Source organism: Theropithecus gelada, chromosome 14, assembly GCF_003255815.1.
Source record: "Theropithecus gelada isolate Dixy chromosome 14, Tgel_1.0, whole genome shotgun sequence".
Lineage (NCBI taxonomy): Eukaryota > Metazoa > Chordata > Mammalia > Primates > Cercopithecidae > Theropithecus > Theropithecus gelada.
Genome location: NC_037682.1, coordinates 59,096,449 through 59,115,405, shown reverse-complemented (window position 1 = coordinate 59,115,405; position 18,957 = coordinate 59,096,449). Strand labels below are relative to the sequence as shown.

The window sequence follows — 18,957 nt, the reverse complement described above, 5'->3', positions numbered from 1 at the left end:
ATGCTTACAGTAAAATGCCAGGAGCTGACTGGCAAATGTGGAAGGAAGGCTGAAGTGGGAAAATTATTATTTTGTAGCCATCATGGTAATTACCAGATCAGATAAGGATTAATGGATGCCAAATCTAGGGCAAATTTGTTGAGGAGCAGAATATTTGCACTATCTTAGAGAGTTTCTCCCAGAGATCACTTATTTGTTGTAAAAAAAAAAAAAAAAAAGAAAAAGAAACAACAATGAGTGGAGAAATCAGACAATTTGACCAGCTGATTAAAAATTAACATCACCAATGAAGGACATAGGGATGTCATATGCCTTCAGATGTGATACTGGAGAAGGATACCATATCATTTATGTAGTAGTCCAGCTGAGCATGAGTATCATTTTTAAAAATCATAAAAACACAACATGAGGAACTTTCTGTGAACAAAAAAGTGGCAAATGGGGACTGTATACTTCAAAGATGTCTGCTACAAAAGCAAGAAAGGCTATGGAAATGTTCCAGATTAAAGAAGCTAAGAGACATGGCAAATGCAGTACCTGACCCTGGACCAGATGCTATAATTGAGGCAAAAAAAAAAAAATGCTATCTAGGACATTATTAGGTCAACTGAAACACTGAAATATGGACAGTAGATTAAAATACTGTGTCAATATAATATATGAAATTGGGAATTGAACTGTGGTTATATAAAAGAATATCCCTATTCTTAGGAAATGCATACTTGAGTATTTATGTAACTTGCCCTTAAATAGTTCAGAAAAAAACATCGTGTGTGTGAATATGTGCATACACATGCCCATGCACAGAGCAGGTGAATGCAAATGATAAAGCAAATGGGTAAAATGTCAACAAAAGGCAAAGATAAACAGTATAGATATATATCTATACCTATGGAAGATAGAAGGTACACAATTTTTTTTTACTACTTTTTCCTACAACTTTAAAGATCAGAACTCATTTTCAGATAAAAAGTTTTAAAATGCATGGAAATTATCAAGTAGATACCAGAAAATGTCCATCAAAGGACATTTGCTCTTAATCCCCAGTTTGTTTTTATCTTTTCATGTGTTTGGAGATATCACGTCTGCTCTTTCTTACAGATGAAGTTGTTTATTTGTCCAATATTTGATGTTGAAACAACTGCTGTCAAAGATTTATATGGGACTCTAGCCATATCTTTGAGTTTAGACAAAGACTGGAAGAATTCAGATTTACTGTCATTTTACTTTTTGTCAGATCAGAGCTTTGATAGCCTAGTGATTCTAGCTTTTTAATATTCTGAGATCTCCAAAATGGATGATGTGCACATGTGTAAGATGCATGAGGCCCAGCGTTTGGGTGTGACTCTATCACTTTTTGTCCCACTCAAGCTAATGAGATGTCTGTTGTCTTTTAAGTAAATTGCAAACCTCGATACTATAATTATTGTTAATTATAAATTCCTTTTGACACATATCTCACAACTGACTATAAATAATTGATTTAATTGATTAAGAACTAATGTAGTACCCTGTGAGATGAAGGGGTGGAGGATAATGGCCAGAGGTAAACATGACATGTCCTCTATGTGGGCCAGATCTTTTTTTATATTCATCTTGCTGAACTTTCTCTTGGGCTGACAGTTCATTCATTCATTCATTCATTCATTCATTCATTCATTCAACACATATTTGTTGACAGACTACTGTGTACACTAGGCTTGCGGTACATCAGTGAACAAATGACAAAACGCTTTTCTTGATGAACCCAAACTTCTAGTTGGGAGAGAAAGACAATAAACAATGACGATAACCAAATTCTGTAGTATATAAGAAAGTGATAAGTGATAGAGGAAAAAAAAAAGTAGAACAGGGTAAGAGGGGTCTAGAATGCCAGGGAGGGTAGCTAGGAATTTTTAAACAGATAGCCTGCATAGGCCTCATTAAGAAGATGCTGTTTGGCTGGGCTGGTGGCTCATGCCTATAATCCCAGCACTTTGGGAGGCCGAGGCGGGCAGATCATGAGGTCAGGAGTTCGAGACCAGCCTGGCCAACATAGTGAAACCCTGTCTCTACTAAAAATATAAAAATTAGCCAGACGTGGTGGCATGAGCCTGTATTCCCAGCTACTCATGAGGCTGAGGCAGGAGAATGGCTTGAACCCAGGAGGCAGAGGTTGCAGTGAGCCGAGATCACACCACTGCACACCAGCCCGGGTAACAGTGCAAGACTCTGTCTCAAAAAAAAAAAAAAAAAAAAGAGAGAAGATGCTGTTTGAACAAGGACTTGAAGTTGGTGAGGGCATGAGCCATGTGATTCTCTGAAAGAAGAGTGTTCCAGAAAGAAATAAACTGCCAGTCAAAGGCCCTTAGCAGGAGAGTACATGCCTGGTGCATCTCAGCAATAATAGAGTCCGGTGTCACTAGACTAGAATGGAGTGAGTGAGATGGAGACTAATAAAAGAGGAACTCTTCCCTTTCACTGCCATCACATTTTCTCAGATGGTCTTTCCTTGGAGTAACTGTTCCTTGGATTAACCCCACCTCCATTGTTGAACCAAACAATTTGGAACTCCACTTCCCCTATCCCCAACCATCACTTTCTGGACCCTACCTCTGTCATTATGGGCTCTTGACTGATCATTCCACCACCCCCCTCCCAACACTGCAAGCAGCCCAGGTCTCAGTCAATCCTCCCCCACAGAGGATGAGACTCCTGTGCCCTTGCCAATCTGTGGGACACGTCCTATTGTGCAGCAGCAGCGCATATGGCACCTGTACCGAGTCATCTCTGAAAACATCAGCGAGTGGAAGTGCATGGCTTTTGCCAAGGTGCTGACACCCTTCCTTGGAGCTCTTGTCTGGGAGTAGAGGACTACAGTGGTGCGGAAGGGGAAGAGTCTAAAGCTGACAGTGAGCCCTCCTCCCTGCAGTTCAGCTTAGCTATGGCCCAGGAGAAGACAGAGGGCTGGCTGACAGAGGCAGCACGGATGAGCACAACCCTGGGGCTGAACAGCCCCGTGCTGCAGCACTGCATGCGCATCCTGGGGGAGTTTCGCAGCTACCTGCCCCTGCTCGCTAAGCTGGGCAGCCTCCAGCCACAGAGTCTCAACTGCCAGTGTCTCCTGCGAGGTATGTTTGGTTAATGTCAGAGGAGGGGGAAAGGTTAGAGCGATGCAACAACTCAGTTTCCTGCTGCTCGTGATGGAAACACCTTTCCTCCCCAGGTTTGTCCCTACCTTTCCCACATATTTCAATCTCTTTCCCTCAACTGGAACAAAAATTTTTAACTTCCCTTACTACCTCCTCTCTGCTGATGGTGGCTGGGCTTGGGCTGGGGCCTTACCTCTGGGCTCTGAGTTGTGCTGTAGACCTTGGGTTCTTAGCTGTTGACTCTGTGTTGTGCTCTAGGATCTGCTATCTGGGGTCTAAGCTGGGCTGGGCTGGGCTCTGGGATATGGGATATGGGCTGGACTCTGTCACATACTGAGTGTTGCTCTGACTTGTTTTCTCTACCTCCAGCCCTCGGGCTGGGCAGTCTCCAAACTATAGAACTCCTAACGCTGGGCCAGCTGCTTACTTATCCACTGCTGGAGTTTGCAGATCGAATCAACCAGGTGGGGCCTGCAGTACGGGGGCAAGAGAAGTGGTCCAAAGCCAGGACCTGTAATAAAGCCAGTCAAGGCCCAGCAGTCCCTTTAGACAAGAGGGTGGTGGGTGTTTGGCATGGGATTTAATGGGGGTTGAGACTGCTAACCTGCCTGAAGGGCAGGAGCAGTTTCTTTAAATCTCCAGATGGGGATTTCTTGGGTGCTTCCAGACTCCCTGTGACTGAGAGTATGTCCCTGATGGGGGAAGGAAGTGGGTGGCAGCCCTGAAGTTGTGGGCGAACAGAATGGCAGGTGCCCCCCAACACTTATCTTGTCCCCAGAGAGCATGAGCTGACTGAGGTATTTGCTCAACTGGAGCCTTGCAAAAGTAGGTGGGGGTTCCAAAGCAGTGGCCCCAGGGCAAGGTAGTTAGATGCTGCTGATGGTCTATCTTTGAAGCCTGATGGTCCCCCTCTCCCTTCATCTCTGACACCTCTACTCTCCTGAGCCCTGACCCTTGAGTTCTGCCTCAGATCCAATCCCCAAGTCCCAGCTCCAAGCCTATCCCCTAATCAGTTGCCCAATCCTGGTTCCTGAGACCCAGCTGTTCCAGGTCTGGCAAAATGAAAACGAACGAATTCATGCCCAAGAGACTATACAGCAGTTGCAGCGGTACTGGGAAGTGCGCCAGCTGCGCCTGCTCAACTTCATCCTGCATGTACCCTACGAGCCCCCAGCCTCAGAGCGCTCCAAGAGGCAGGTGCTCCGCAGCCCCCAGTGGGAGGTAGTGGACAAAGATAGTGGCACCTTCATCCTCTCAGGTGAGACTCAGTCCTTGTGACCTAGTGAAAGCCCCCTGCTGGGGGCCATTTTCATCCACCATATCCATCAAGCCCTGGCAGATCTGATTCTCTAGCCAGGGCCCCATCCTTACTAGACAGCCTGAGACATTAGTCTGTTCTGAGACAGTGTCTTCCATATAGCCCCCTACTGTCTTAATCTCCTTGTGATCCCCTTCCCCTAACCTGTCTCTACTCAATGCCTGGGTCCTTCAGCAAAGGTCCTTCCTCCCCTTTCTGCCTACACTCAGAAATTCCTCATGGTCAGTTATCTACACCTTTCAATGCTCTGTCCTCTAGATTGCACCCTGCTGTCTAATTTTATGCCTCATTCATTAATTCATTTCTTTATTCTCTCCCTCATCAAACCTTCATCCTCTGTGCTAAACTTTACATGGGAGACCTTGAGACTTACAGACAGTATCCCTGTCCCTCAGAGATTTCTGAGTCCAGTGAGAGACAGACAATATTATAGGGATAAACAAAATGGAGCACCTTACCGAGGGCAGTAGAATCTCAGAGAGAGGACCAGCTCAAAGAACCAGAGAGAGAATCAGAGAAGTCTTCTTTAGGCAGAGGCCTTATGCTGACTCTTTGAAGGAGTAAGAGTTTGCCAAACTTGCCAGGTGAGAAGGGCAGACCAGACAAAGGGAACAGCATTTACATAAGCATCCAAGATGATATAGCTGGGGCATTGCCAATAGAGGAGAAATTTTCTTATTCAACACAACTGGAACCCAGTTGGTGAATCCAAAATCTAATGATGCATACATAGTTTAAGATTTTTATTTTAGCAAAATATATGCATGTACATTTACTAACCTTTTAAGCTAATGACAAGAGCTTTTATTTGACTTGATAGTTCCTCACTGCCTTTCTTGCATTAATGCATTGTCTACTATTTCTGCTTTCACTTTCTGTAAAGTTGGGCAGCAACATGAAGACACTTTTAAAGTCCCTATGAAGGGAAGGGCCTTAGCTGCAGGAGCTGGGTACCGTGTGGAGAGAGGGAGGTGGGGAGAGGACTTCCAAGGAGATTGAGACAGTTGGGAGTTACATAGAAGACACTGTCTCAGAGTCCAGAGCTTTTCTAGATTTTTATTATAAGTTCTCAGTTTATAAAAAATTGACTTGCCTATACCTAATAGCATATGTTTAATCAGTTTGCCTTTACTGAAGCTTTCTGTGGTTTCCATAGAAACAGCAACTTTTCCCCCACCAATGTGTCAGTGGTTGTTACAATATTAGATTCAACTCTTTACTTACAATCACAACATAACTCACATAAATAGATTCGCAAACACACTCTTATTCTTAGTGTGCACACACTTTAACTAGTGGAAGCAAAAATGTTTGGATCTTCTAAAGAATAGCTTGAAATCTGTGAGTTTCAGTTCAGTTAGGGCTTTAGTCGGTATATTTGATGGTAAGAATGGGGAGCATGAGCTTCTGTTTCTGTTTCTCTGTGGCTGGATCCCAAATAATAGTGGAGGAGGGGATGGAGCAGCTAGAACTGGAGAGGATCAGATCATGCAAAGTCTTGTGGGTTACATTAAGAATTTACTGAATAACATGAAAACAATAGAGAGTCACTGTATGTTTTTTATGGGTAGTAACATAATCAGATTTTAGTTTAACAATATCATTCTGGTTTCAATATGGAGAATGGATTGAAAGGAGGCAAGGAATGGCAATTGAAAGATCAATTAAGGGATGACTTGTATAACCCAAGTGAAAAATAATAGTGGTCTAGACTAGGATAGTAGCAATGGGGAAAGAAAAGTGGGTGGACTCAAGCTATGTAGAAGTCAACTAGGCAAGATGTGTAACTGGTTCAACTTCTGCATGGAGGAGAATGTAGGTCCTTTCTATTCTAATATAGATGTTCCTTATTACCCAAATTCTTTATCCTTTTCACCTCTTTATATCCAGTATTTGGTTAGGGGTGCCTTTTCCAGCCATTTGCAGCACATTGATACATGGCACCCAGCCTCTTTGTTCACATCTCCCTTATTAAGGACTTGTAAGTTTTGGTGTTGACTGACACAAAGGCTGGATGTCATTTGCACCAAGATTGAAAGGAGATTCTCTTCCCACTTTTGTCCTGAGCACATTTTATGCTAATCCATTTGCCCATCTCTGACCCTGGTTCTACACTTTGCCAATCTGCTCCTACTTGATCTCTACCACTTTTCTGCCTCATCCTTAGATTTCTCTGCTACCAAAAGTAATAAATAAAAATTCATAGTGCAGAGTAAAGGCTCTGGATAATCTGGGCCTTGGGATGTCTGTGAGCATAATTTCAGATACCAGCCTGGGTCCTACCAGTCTTTACTTCAGCTCACAGCCCTTCCTCCACCTTTGCTCCCTTTCAGTTTTCCCTTCTCTCTCTAAGCTAGCATTTGCACCAAGCACTTGTATGGTTGAGGTTTCTTCCTATGGGTTCTCTCCTTTCTCTGTACCAGGTTTTCTTTTCCTGTTAACTCTGGGCATGTTAACCAAGGACAACATCTTTGTAGTGGCCACACACCATGAAGCTGGTGACTTCATTCACCCAAATAAACCCCAAATGATGGACTTGTTATGTACTTAATTCTTACCTCAAGAAGACAGGTTGTTACAGGATTGGGCACACCTACAAATTATTAATCTCCCCCTTTAGATTCTTAACCAAATGAGAACAAAGATATATATGAAAATGAAAGTATAATATCAGGACCATCACCCCCAAGGAAGTTTGTGCTTTTTATATATCATGTTGGCAGACACAGCTCAGATCTAGGTCAAGTGAGACTTCACGCTACCTCATCATAACCTTCCCCCAATTAGGTGAGAACTTGAGGTCTGTGTGGATATGGAGAGGAAAGCTGAAGTACACTTACACAGGTAGCTGTGTGGAGGGCTGTGGCCTGCCTCATTTCCCATAGGGCATAAAAGATGGGCCTCTTTGCCTCCTCACATGGGGAAGAGTAAGGGAAGGGGATAGACAGTTTTCTTCCCACCAGGGATGTCTGGAGAGTTCTACATCTGTCTGAATAAACCTCCTTTCTTGATTGTTCTCTCATTTTTACCCCAATTAGTGTCCCTACCTCATTTCCAGCCCTAGTCTAACCAAGCACTTGTGGCATGAAGGGATAACTCTTTAAGCAGCACCAGGGAGCCAAGTGCTAAGACTATAGAGAAAAGTTTGTTCTCAGCTTCTCTACCAGGACCCCTTTTAAGACAGAATGGGCATTCTTGCTATAGAAATATGATGTAGGGTCCTGGAGCCATTGAGCCCTCTTCCCAGGCTAGAGGCCCTAGTTCTTACAAAGCACTTTCATGGAGTTAGCTTGATACTCACAGCAGCTAGTCAGGGAACTCAGCTGGCCTGGAGTCTGCCCACAGTGCCTTGGGAAAGGAGGAGCTTCTTCTCTCACCATTTTGAGACCCAAGTGCTTTATAGGCTCTACATATTGACTGATGGAATCCTTAAAGGCAGAAAGGGCAGCTGGGCATGGTGGCTCACCATGGTAATCCCAGCACTTTGGGAGGCCGAGGTGGGTGGATCACCTGAGGTTAGGAGTTCGAGACCAGCCTGACTAACATGGTGAAACCCCATCTCTACTAAACATACAAAAAATTAGCCGGGTGTGGTGGCACACACCTGTAATCCCAGCTACTCAGGAGGCTGAGGCAGGTGAATTGCTTGAACCCAGGAAGCATAGTACAGTGAGCCAAGATCATGCCATTGCACTCCAGCCTGGGCTTTTTTTTTAAAAAAAAAAAAAAAAAAAAAAAAAAAAGGAAAGAAAAAAGATAGCAAGGGCATCAGGGTCTCTGTAACTGCCTCTCCTGGAAGGTCCCCCTGGTCTGCTCTTCTCTCCCCCAGCCCCGGCCCTTGCCCCATCTGACTGCCAGTTCAGCTTTTTCTGTCTTAGATTACAGCAACCTGCAGGATTCCATCCAGGAAAGTCTTCAGGTGTTGTCCAAGATCCTGGCCATCCAAAAGTCAGGAGACTTAAACAAAATAGCTTTGGAGTGGATGGCCATCATGCATGGCCTGGGTAAGTGCAGGCCTCTAGTCAGGCTGATGGGTGAGACCTGAGGCAGGATGTGCCAGAGGGATGGGGGTGAGAGGTGGAGGTTGGGTGGGAGAACATATGAAGAATAGAGTGAGGACCTCCTTCAGGGCTGTTTCTTGGGATGAAGAGATCAGGTTTTTATTCACAGTGAAAATTTTTTCTCCCTCAAGCAGGATCCCCGAGTCCTGCTGGGCAGAGTATTTTGCTTGGGCTGGCGGGGCACCTGAGAGGTCAGGAGCAGGGTGGACTCCTCTGCAGAAGGTAGAACCCTAGTGTTTCCCACCAGCATTTCTCTGGCTGCTTACACAGGTGCCCTGCTGGAGGTGTGGTTGACTTTCCAGCAGAAGTGGATTTTTCTGAATAAAGTTCTGCATGAGATGAAGATCCAGTTTCCTAATGCTGACCTGGTAGGGAAGGGGGTTAAGGCAGAGAGGGCAAAAAGTGTTCCTGAATAGCAGGGCTCAGCGTGGGAAAGGGGAGCTGCCACTTCATATTGGCCCTCACTTTTATCCTCTCCCTCACCACAGAACTCTCGTTTCAAGGTCGTGGACGACCAGTATCGAACCCTGATGCGCATCTCTGTAGCTGACCCCATGGTTCTGTCACTGGTAGTGCCCAGTGCCAAGAGGAGCCCTTACTTCCAAGGCCAGCAGCTGCAACAACTGCTGCAAGCAGGATCGGTGGAGCTGGAGGGCATCATCATGACTCTGGAGAGCGTGCTCTATGGAGTGTGTGCTCACTTCCCCCGCCTCTTCTTCCTTAGTGACAGTGAGCTGGTAGCCCTGTTGGCTGCTCGACTGGAATCATGCGAAGCCCAGCTATGGGTACGACGCTGCTTTCCTCATGTGCATGCTGTGAGGTTCAAGTCTTGCCCAACTGGTGAGAAAAACATGGATGACTGGGAGTCAAGCCCAAACGCACAGACTCAGGTGGAGGCACTTGCAGTGCTAGGGGCGGGTGGGGAGGAGGTGAAGCTGCAGGGTCCCCTTCCTCTGCATCCAGATCTCCCTAAGTGGCTGGCCTCTCTGGAGAAGTGTCTACGCTTGGCACTGGTGCACATGCTGCAGGGCTGTGTGGCTGCTCGCCTTGCTCGAGGCCCATCTCTAGGTGAAGCCCTCAAGCAGCTGCCCAAGCAAAACAAGTTGTACCTGCAACTGTATGTCCAGCACTGGATCAATTTAGTCCAGGCCTTCCCATGGCAGTGTGTGCTGGTGGCAGAGGAGGTGGTATGGCGGGCCGAGATGGAGGAAGCTCTGCTTGAGTGGGGTACCCTGGCCATGGTCTCCATGCATATGCGCAAGCTTGAGGTACTGGTGAATTTTTTGCGGGCCCAGAGGGCTTCCCAAGGTGGACAGTCCCTGCCTTCTGTCCGCCAGACCAGCCTGCTCAGTGCCCTGCTGGTCATGGCAGTGACTCACCGGGATATAGCACAGCTGCTGGAACAGCACCAGGTCAGTGATCTCACAGACTTTCACTGGGTCCGCCAACTCAAGTATCACTTGGGTTCACCTCACATAATCCCCAAAAGCCCCCTACAGAGTCTTAAGACTACTACATCTTCTGAACACTCTCTGTCACCAGCAGCATGCTGGATAGATGTGCTAGGCAGGTCCTTCCTGTACAATTATGAGTACTTGGGACCTAGACTAGGGCCTCTACCCAGCCTGCTGCCAGAACGGCCAGCACTGGTACTATTATTGGCCCTAGAGGAGGTGGCCTGTGGGACTCTACTGGGTCCTAATGGTGTGGGCAAGAGAGCTATAGTGAATAGCCTGGCACAGGCCCTGGGCCGCCAGCTGGTGATGCTGCCCTGCTCACCTCAGATAGAGGCTCAATGCCTGAGCAACTATCTGAATGGTGCCCTGCAGGGTGGTGCCTGGCTGCTGTTGGAGAAAGTTCAGCAGCTTCCCCCTGGCTTGCTGTCTGCCCTGGGCCAGCGCCTGGGTGAACTGCACAGCTTGTATGCCCCACTGTACCAGGAGGCTTCCCGAAACACAAGCACCATAGACCCCACCCAGCCCCAGCTCCTTGGCAGTGGCTTCTTTGAAAAACATCATGTGTCTATGCGCCTTGGCTATGGCTGTCTCCTGGTACTGCGTGCCCTGAGCTCTGCTGTGCCTGCCAACCTGCACCTGCTGCTGCGGCCTGTGGCATTGGCATTGCCTGATCTGAGGCAAGTGGCAGAGCTGACTCTGCTAGGTGCAGGGATGCGGGATGCCTTCCAGATGGCTACCCGCCTATCCAAATTCTTCTCTCTAGAGCGTAAGCTGGTGTCTGGGCCCCTGCCCTGCCGCCTGCCACTGCTCAAGCAGATACTGGAAGACACAATACAGACACTAAATGTGGCCAAGGAGGAACCGAAGTGCCAGCAGCCTCGCAGCCTAGCTGCCATTGAGGAGGCTGCCCTACTGCATGCCCTACTGCACTCATCACTGTTTAGCGTTCTCAATGGGCTCCACCTGCACAACCTCCGAGGGCTGCTGTGTGCGCTTTTCCCTAGCGCCAGCCAAGTGCTGGCAGAAGCTATGACTTACAAGCTGATGAAGGCACTGGTGGTGGAGGAACTGCAGCAGGTAGGTCTGCATCCCAGCCCTGACATTTTGGGGTCCTTGGAACAGTTGAGCCAGGCCCTGAGCCGGGCCTCAGGCATTCTGCTCCTAGGCCCTGCAGGCAGTGGCAAGACCACTTGTTGGCACAGCTTATTTAAGATCCAAAATCGGCTGGCAGCCATGGAGGGCACCTCAACCCAAGGCTGCCAGCCTGTGGAAATTACCCACCTGTACCCCAGTGGCCTCAGCCCCCAGGAGTTCCTGGGATGGTTAGAGGGCTCCTGCTGGCATCATGGCATCTTCCCCAAGGTACTTCGTGCAGCCGGCCAGTGTAACAACATGGGCCAAAAGAGGCAGACAGAGGAATCAATGGGGATCCAGCACTGGATAATATGTGATGGAGCCTCCAGTGCTGCTTGGCTGGACTCCATCACTTGCCTCCTGAGTGAGCTTCCGCAGCTTAGTCTCCCCAGTGGACAGCAGATAGCACGACCCCCAGGCACCTTTCTCTTGATGGAGGTGGCTGATGCAACAGGCATGTCCCCCACAGTGGTAGGCTGTAGTGCCCTAGTCTGGTGTGGTGGAGAGCAGACTTGGCAGTGTATACTTAGTGCCCTGATGGCATCCCTTCCCTATGAGTACCGCCTGCAGCACCAGACAGTCGCTGAGCTCAACCACATGGCTGAAGTTCTGGTGCCTGCAACATTCCGATTCCTCGCGCGCCAAGGTGTCAGCTCCCTGCTGCAGGTACACGGGCAGCAAGCTGTTTGTGCAGGTGTGGCAGAAGTTACCAGCATGGCACGCATCTTGCATAGTCTGCTTGACCCCCACCTGCGCCTAAAGGAGGAGAAGGCCCCTGGCCCAGGTGGGAAGATGGAAGGGCTGGCTTGAGAGAGATGGAGCCTTAAGGGTAGCTGGGGTATATGGCTGGAGCCTGGGGCATGTGTTCTTTGGTGGAGTGAGAAGTAATAGTGTCAACCTTTTTTCTTTCTTTCTTTCACCTTCCACCTTCTTCTACTGGGGCTCCTTTCGTGGCCCTGGCAACTTTTGCAGAGGACCTCAGCTGTAGTGATTCTGTGGCCCAAAGCTTCAGGTCTTCAAAAAGCAGCTTTCTAAATCGGTCCCAGGTTGACAGTGACGATGTGCCAAATAAGTGCAGGGAACACTTGCTGGCTGTCAGCAGTTTTCTTTTTGCCCTGATCTGGGGCTTCGGAGCCCACCTTCCCTCCAGGTACCTACCGGGATGGGGGATGGGAAATGCAGAGGGCTGAGATGGACTGGCCCATGGAAGTAAAAACCCACATGACATCACTGTTAGGGTATGGTGGAGTCTGTGAGTGTGTCATAAATGGAAGTGTTGTAACTGTCTGACGCTTTTGCCTGTGTGTCCATCTGAGCAGGTTCTGGCCCGTCTTTGATACCTTCATAAGGGATTCTATTAGTCGCCTCTCCAACTACCCTGAGCCACCACCCTCAGCCTTGGTGTTTGATCTACATGTAAGCCCTGAAGATGGAACACTGGTCCCCTTCACTGGCCAATACCTGAGCAGCCACATCAAAGGAACTTTGGGCACCTTTCACCCTTCTATCCAGGTATGAGGACAGTAAGGCAAGAGCTAGGGTTAGAACGTCAGGACTTACTTTTGGGGGTAATCCATGTTCAAAGATCAGCTGAGGCCCACTCTAGGACAAGTCCCCTAGACTTTTATTTTCAGCTAGATTACTCTCTTATACTGGAGGTGCTGCAGTAAGTCCCACTTCTGTCCTGCAGACTGAGCGGCTCTTGTATGTGGTGGACCTGCTTCTGTCAAGGGGGCAGCCAGTGCTGCTAGCTGGAGAGGCAGCAACAGGGAAGTCAGTCTTTGTGGAGGTGCTGGTAGAGCCACATCACCCTTACATATACAGCCCCATCCACCCTGCCTTCAGTTCCACCCACCTCCGTCTCCTGCTGAGCAGAGGAATCCAGGGCCAAACACAAGCCAGCCCACAGCCTGGGCATCACCAGGATTCTAAAGCCTCCCTCCTCTTCTTGCTGGAGGATCTGCACCTGGCCACTTCTGGTGAGGAGCTGGGAGGAGGGAAGGAAGGAGCTACTGTCCTCTCTTGAGATTATAAAATCCCTAGCAATATTCACTGACTCTCAAATATATGTCTATAGATCTAACTTTAATGTTTTGTTCTTAATATCCTCATTCTACATATGCTCCCTGAATAATCCCATCCACTCTCATGGCCTCTTCTCTGCTTTGACTGCTAAATCTCTGTCTCCAATCTTGCCTCTTTTCTAAGCACCAGATCTGTCTATCCAGCTGTCTACTGTATGTCTCCGCCTTGTTGTCCTGTTGGTACCTCAGATCCAACCCTGAGCTCATCATCTCCCCGTGGCCAAAATCTGCTCCTGTGTGTCCTCTTAGTTTCACCATCCAACCAGTCATGTAAGCCAGAAATCTTGTTGACATCTCTTTCTTCTTCACCAATATCCAGTCACCATGTCTTTTCAATCCTACCTCCTACATATTTCTTGAATCTTTCCACTTATTTCCATGGTTCAGATGATCTTTACTTGGAAATCTGACAAATGCTCTTACAAAGCTTTCTGTGATGAGGCTTTCTTCTGTGTCCTCTTACACTCTCTCTAATTGGGCTCAACAAGTCAGGCTTCCTTTACACCCTGGGATTGCTGTCTTCTCTGCCTTCTTTATGTGGATAAATCCTATGTATTCTTTCTAAATTACCTAAGGCAGTAGCTTCTCCGGGAAGCCTGATTCATAGGCTCGGTTAGATATCCATCCTGTGCTCTGTACAATAACCTGTGATAACCATGATATCATGATTGTATGCTTGCCTGTCTGTCCCTTTTGCCACACTTGGAGATTTATGAGAACAAAGAACAGAATTTTGTCTCATTCATTTTGATAGACCCAACAGGAAGTAAGTGCTCAATAAAAGTTTGTAGAAAACAAGATAACAAAGGAAAGGAGAAAAATCGTGATGAAAGTTTGGGATACTGAAGTGTAAAGTTTCTAAAGTGGTGTGCCTCTAGATGATGACAGCTTCTAAATATGGCCGTGGGATTGGGAAGTGAATTTTAGGTAGAGGTTTAGCCCATTGACTTCCTTGACTCCAACAACCTGGTAGATAGTCTATCCAGTTAAATAGCGAAGTCTCTTATGAGATGTAGAAAACTTGAACCAGATGTATTAGTACTTAATAATAGCCGGTACAATTTATTGAATATCTACTATGTGCTATATGATATGTCTGTGTCATCTTCAGTGCTCATAAAAGCCAAGTAAGATGGAGAATTTTTGCAATTATTTTAAAGATGAAGAAACAGACACAGAGATTTTATAACTTGCCCAAGATACCCTAGCTATTAAGTGTCAGAACCAAGATTAAAATTCAAGTGTATTTGGTTCCAAAACCTGTAGTTCCTTCCAGCTATATTATTTGGTCTTTGTAGTGAATTTGCAGACAATAGAAGGAGTAAAGAGTGGTACAGTCAGATATATGAAGAGATTTCAGCTGAGAAGAGACTTCAGCAATATTGTAGAGTGAAGAATATTACTGCTGGCAGAATGTAAAAGGTGTCCTTGAGTGACAACCACCAAAACATCTAGTATAAAATAAAAAATGAATAGACATGCCAACAGAAACCCCCAGAAAATAATCTGACCTGCTGTCAAGAAGAAGCAAGCAATAGAATAGAAACTCACCCTGAGATCTAGCTATATGCTGTCCAAAAGATGCACTTTAAATATTAAACACAGATAGATTAAAAGAAGTTTTTTAATGCAAAATATTTACTGCAGAAATAGTTTGCATAAGGAAGTTGATGTGGCAATATTAATACCAAAGCACTTTAAGACAAAGGATATTACCAGAGATAGAAAAGAATATCTCATAATTAAAAGATTCAACTCATCAGAAAGACAAAAGTCTTAAATGTGTCCACATCTAAAACAGACATTTAAGTATATGAAAAAAAGCCAATAGAAACAAAAAAGAGATAGTAAATCTGAAATCATAGTAAGAAATTAATATGCTTCTCACAGTAACTGGTAAGACAAGGAGCAAGAAAGTATGGACATTAAAGATCTGAATAACACTAGCAACACACTGACATTTACAGAACATTATACTCACCAACTGCAAAATGCACCTTCTTTTCAAATGCACATGAAACAGTCACCAAGATAGACCATATGCTGGGTTATAAAATAAGTCTCAACAAATTTCAGAGGATTAACATTTTAAATATTTTATCTGACCATAACAATACAAATATTGATAAGATGCCTAGAGAATTTCCAAGTTATTTAAAATTAAACAGCACACTTCTAAATAAATTATGTACCAAAAAAGAAATTACAAGGGAAATTAGAAAATGTTTTGAACTAAATAATAATGAAAACAAAGCATATCAAAATTTGTAAGATGCAACTAAAGGTTATAGTTTTAAATATCTCTTAGAAAGAAAAGCTTGGAATCAATGACCTAAATTTTCAGCTTAAGACTCTAGAAAAAGAAGAGTAAGTTACACCCAAAGCATTTAAAAGGAAATCAATAATAAAGATCAGAGCAGAAATCAGTGAAATAGAAAAACATACAAACAATGGAGAATATCAACAAAGCCATATTTTGTTTCTTTGAAAAAGATAAAATTGACAATCACCTGTTAACACAAATCAAGAAATAAAAAGGAAAACATAAATTTTGAATATCAGGAATAAAAGAGTTTTTATTAAAGATATTTAAAAGGATAAAAAGGGAACCAGGGCCAGGCAGTGTGGCTCACGCCTGTAATCCCAGCACTTTGGAAGGCTGAGGAGGGCAGATCATGAGGTCAGGAGATTGAGACCATGCTGGCCAACACGGTGAAACCCCGTATCTACTAAAAATGCAAAAATTAGTTGGGCATGGTGGCATGTGCCTGTAATCCCAGCTACTCGGGAGGCTGAGGCAGGAGAATTGCTTGAACCAGGGAGTTGGAAGTTGCGATGAGCTGAGATCACACCACTGCACTCCAGCCTGGCGACAGAGTGAGACTCCATATCAAAAAAAAGAGTTGGGGGGAGCCAGGCATGATGGCATGTACCTGTAATCCCAGCTACTAGGGAGGGAGGCCTAGGCAGGAGGATTTCTTGAGGCCAGGAGTTCAAGACCAGCCTGGGCAGCATAGTGGGACTCTCATTTAAAAAAAAAAAAAGTTTTAAAAAATGGATAATAAGGGAAAAGTATGAAAAACTTTATGCTAATAAATTTAGTAACTTAGATAAAATGGATACATGCTGTATTAGTCTGTTTTCACACTGCAATAAAGAACTACTTGAGACTGCGTAATTCATAAAGAAAAGAGATTTAGGCCGGGCGTGGTGGCTTACACCTGTAATCCCAGCACTTCGTGAGGCTGAGGCAGGTTGATCCCTTGAGGTCAGGAGTTTGAGACCAGCCTGGCCAACATGGTGAAACCCCATCTCTACTAAAAATACAAAAATTAGCTGGGCATGATGGGGGTCACCTGTAATCCCAGCTACTTGGGAGGCTGAGGCAGGAGAATCGCTTGAACCTGTGAGGCAGAGGTTGCAGTGAGCCAAGATCGCGCCATTGCATTCCAGCCTGGGTGACAAGAGTGAAACTCCGTCTCAAAAGATACAAAAAAGTAGGTTTAATTGACTCACAGTTCTGCATGAATGGGGAGGCCTCAGGAAACTTAAAATCATGGCAAAAGGCAAAGGGGAGGCAAGGCATGTCTTACATAGCAGTGGGGTGGGGGTGGGGGGATGAGGAGATGTACCATCAGATCTTGTGAGAACTTGCTCACTATCATGAGAACAGCATGGGGGAAACTGGCCCCATGATCCACTCACCTCCCACCAGGTCCCTCCCTCAACATATGGGGATTACAATTCAAGACAAGATTTGGTTGGGGACACAGAGCCAAACCGTATCACATGCCTTACAAAAACATAACTTGTCAAAGCCTGACCAAAAGAAGAAAAATAATAGAAAATGAACAGCCTCATACCTAAGAAAAGTTTGAATGCATAATAATAAATGTTTCCAGTCCCAGATGGTTATACAGTTGAATTATATCAAGTATTTAGAAAAGAAAGTACAACTTACACATACTTTTTCAGAAAACGGAGAATACTAAGCCATGGCAAAGACATTTCAAGAAAAGAAATAAACTGTTATCTTTCATAAACCTAAATGCAAAAATAAATCTTCACTGAAATATTATTAAATAAAATTCAGCAACATACAAAAATAATAACATCTTAAGACCAAATGGAGTCTATCCTGGGAAGGCAAAGCTGACTAACCATTGAAAAATCAATCAGTGTAGCTCACATTAACAGAATAAAGGAGCAAATAAGTAAGTAATGTTAGTAGATAAAAATCACTTGACAAAATTCCAACACTATTCCATAACTCCCAGGAAATTAGGAATAGAAGATAACTTTCTCAATTTGATGAAGAGCGTCTATTATACTTACAGCTAAATACATACTTAATGGTTAAATATTGAATACTGTCCCCCTAAAATCAGTTAAAAGGCAAGAACATACTCACTGATTCTATTCAATATTGTACTGGAGACCACATCGATGCAATTAAGAAAAAGAAATGAAAGCTTTTAAAATTAGAAAAGACAAGTTAAAACTGTCTGTATTGGCGTATAATATGATTGTCTACATAGAGACCCCAAAGAAATATTTTTCTAAAACCCCGTAAAACTACTACAATAAATAAGTTAAGTCATCAGGGTCACAGGATACAGAATCAATCCATTGAAATCGTTTGTATTTCTATATCCTAGTAACAAACCATTGGAAATTGAAATTTTAAAATATTACTTAAAAGTCATTTAAAAGGATAAAATACTTAGGAATAAATTTAATGAAAAGCATTCAAGATCTGGACACTGAAAATGACTAAATATTGCTGAGATAGAGGAAACTTAAATAAATGGAGAAATTTATGATGTTCATGGATTAGAAGAGTCAGTATCAGTAAGGTCCTCATTCTCCCCCAAATGATCTATAGATTCAATGCAATGCCAAGGTAAATCTTAACAGATTTTTTTTTGGTAAGTTGACAGACTTATTCTGAAACTTATATGGTAATGCAAAAGATCTAGAAGAGCCAAGCAACTTTGAAAAAGAATGAAGTTGGGACACCCACACTAGTGATGTTAAAACTGGCTCTACAGTTGTTGTAACGAAGAGAGTGTGGTATTGGTATAAGGATATACATATAGACTAATGGAATGGAACAGAAAATCTGATAAGTAGTCATATATGGCCAGTTGATTTTTAATAAATGTGCCACGATAATTCAATGGGGGGAAAGGATAGGCTTTTCAAAGAATGGTACTGGAACATCTGGATATATGCATGGAAAAAAATGAACCATGTATTCTACCTCAAAATATAGATAAAAATAAATTATAGATGGATCACAGACCTAAATGTAAAAGCTAAAACTATAAATTTTTTAGAAAAAAATTGGAGAAAAATCTGTGTGACCTTGGTTAGACAATGATTTCTTAGGGCACAAAACCTAAATTTTATCAAAATTGAAAACCTATGCCCTTCAAAAGACACTGTTACGAAAATGAAAAAATAAGCTATTGACAGAGAAAACACTCATGATACATGTATCTGACAAAGGACTTGAACCCAGAATACATAAAAACTCTTACAACTCAATAAGAAAACAAACATCATCCCAATGTTTTAAATGGACAAAAGACTTAAACAGACAACACTTCACAAAAGATGTATGAGTGGCCAATAGTATACAAAAAGATGCTTGATACTATCAGGCATCAGTGAACTGCAAATTTAAACCACCATGTGATAATTAAGAAGACTGACAATAACGAGTGTTTTCAAAGATGTAGAGCAACTGAAACTCTCTCACTTTGATGG

At 44.4% G+C, this 18,957-nt stretch overlaps 1 protein-coding gene across 1 annotated transcript in view; it reads left to right on the top strand.

Annotated features, from left to right (window-relative positions):
* The window catches only part of DNHD1 (dynein heavy chain domain 1), a 90,778-nt gene that overhangs the window by 54,817 nt on the left and 17,004 nt on the right, over window positions 1-18,957 (top strand). Inside the window, exons 17-26 of the mRNA XM_025356234.1 lie at window positions 2,683-2,810; window positions 2,912-3,110; window positions 3,501-3,595; window positions 4,182-4,389; window positions 8,328-8,453; window positions 8,781-8,878; window positions 8,999-11,885; window positions 12,074-12,251; window positions 12,421-12,613; window positions 12,792-13,080. Of these exons, the coding sequence (XP_025212019.1) occupies window positions 2,683-2,810; window positions 2,912-3,110; window positions 3,501-3,595; window positions 4,182-4,389; window positions 8,328-8,453; window positions 8,781-8,878; window positions 8,999-11,885; window positions 12,074-12,251; window positions 12,421-12,613; window positions 12,792-13,080 (4,401 nt within the window). The remainder of the gene's footprint in view (window positions 1-2,682; window positions 2,811-2,911; window positions 3,111-3,500; window positions 3,596-4,181; window positions 4,390-8,327; window positions 8,454-8,780; window positions 8,879-8,998; window positions 11,886-12,073; window positions 12,252-12,420; window positions 12,614-12,791; window positions 13,081-18,957) is intronic.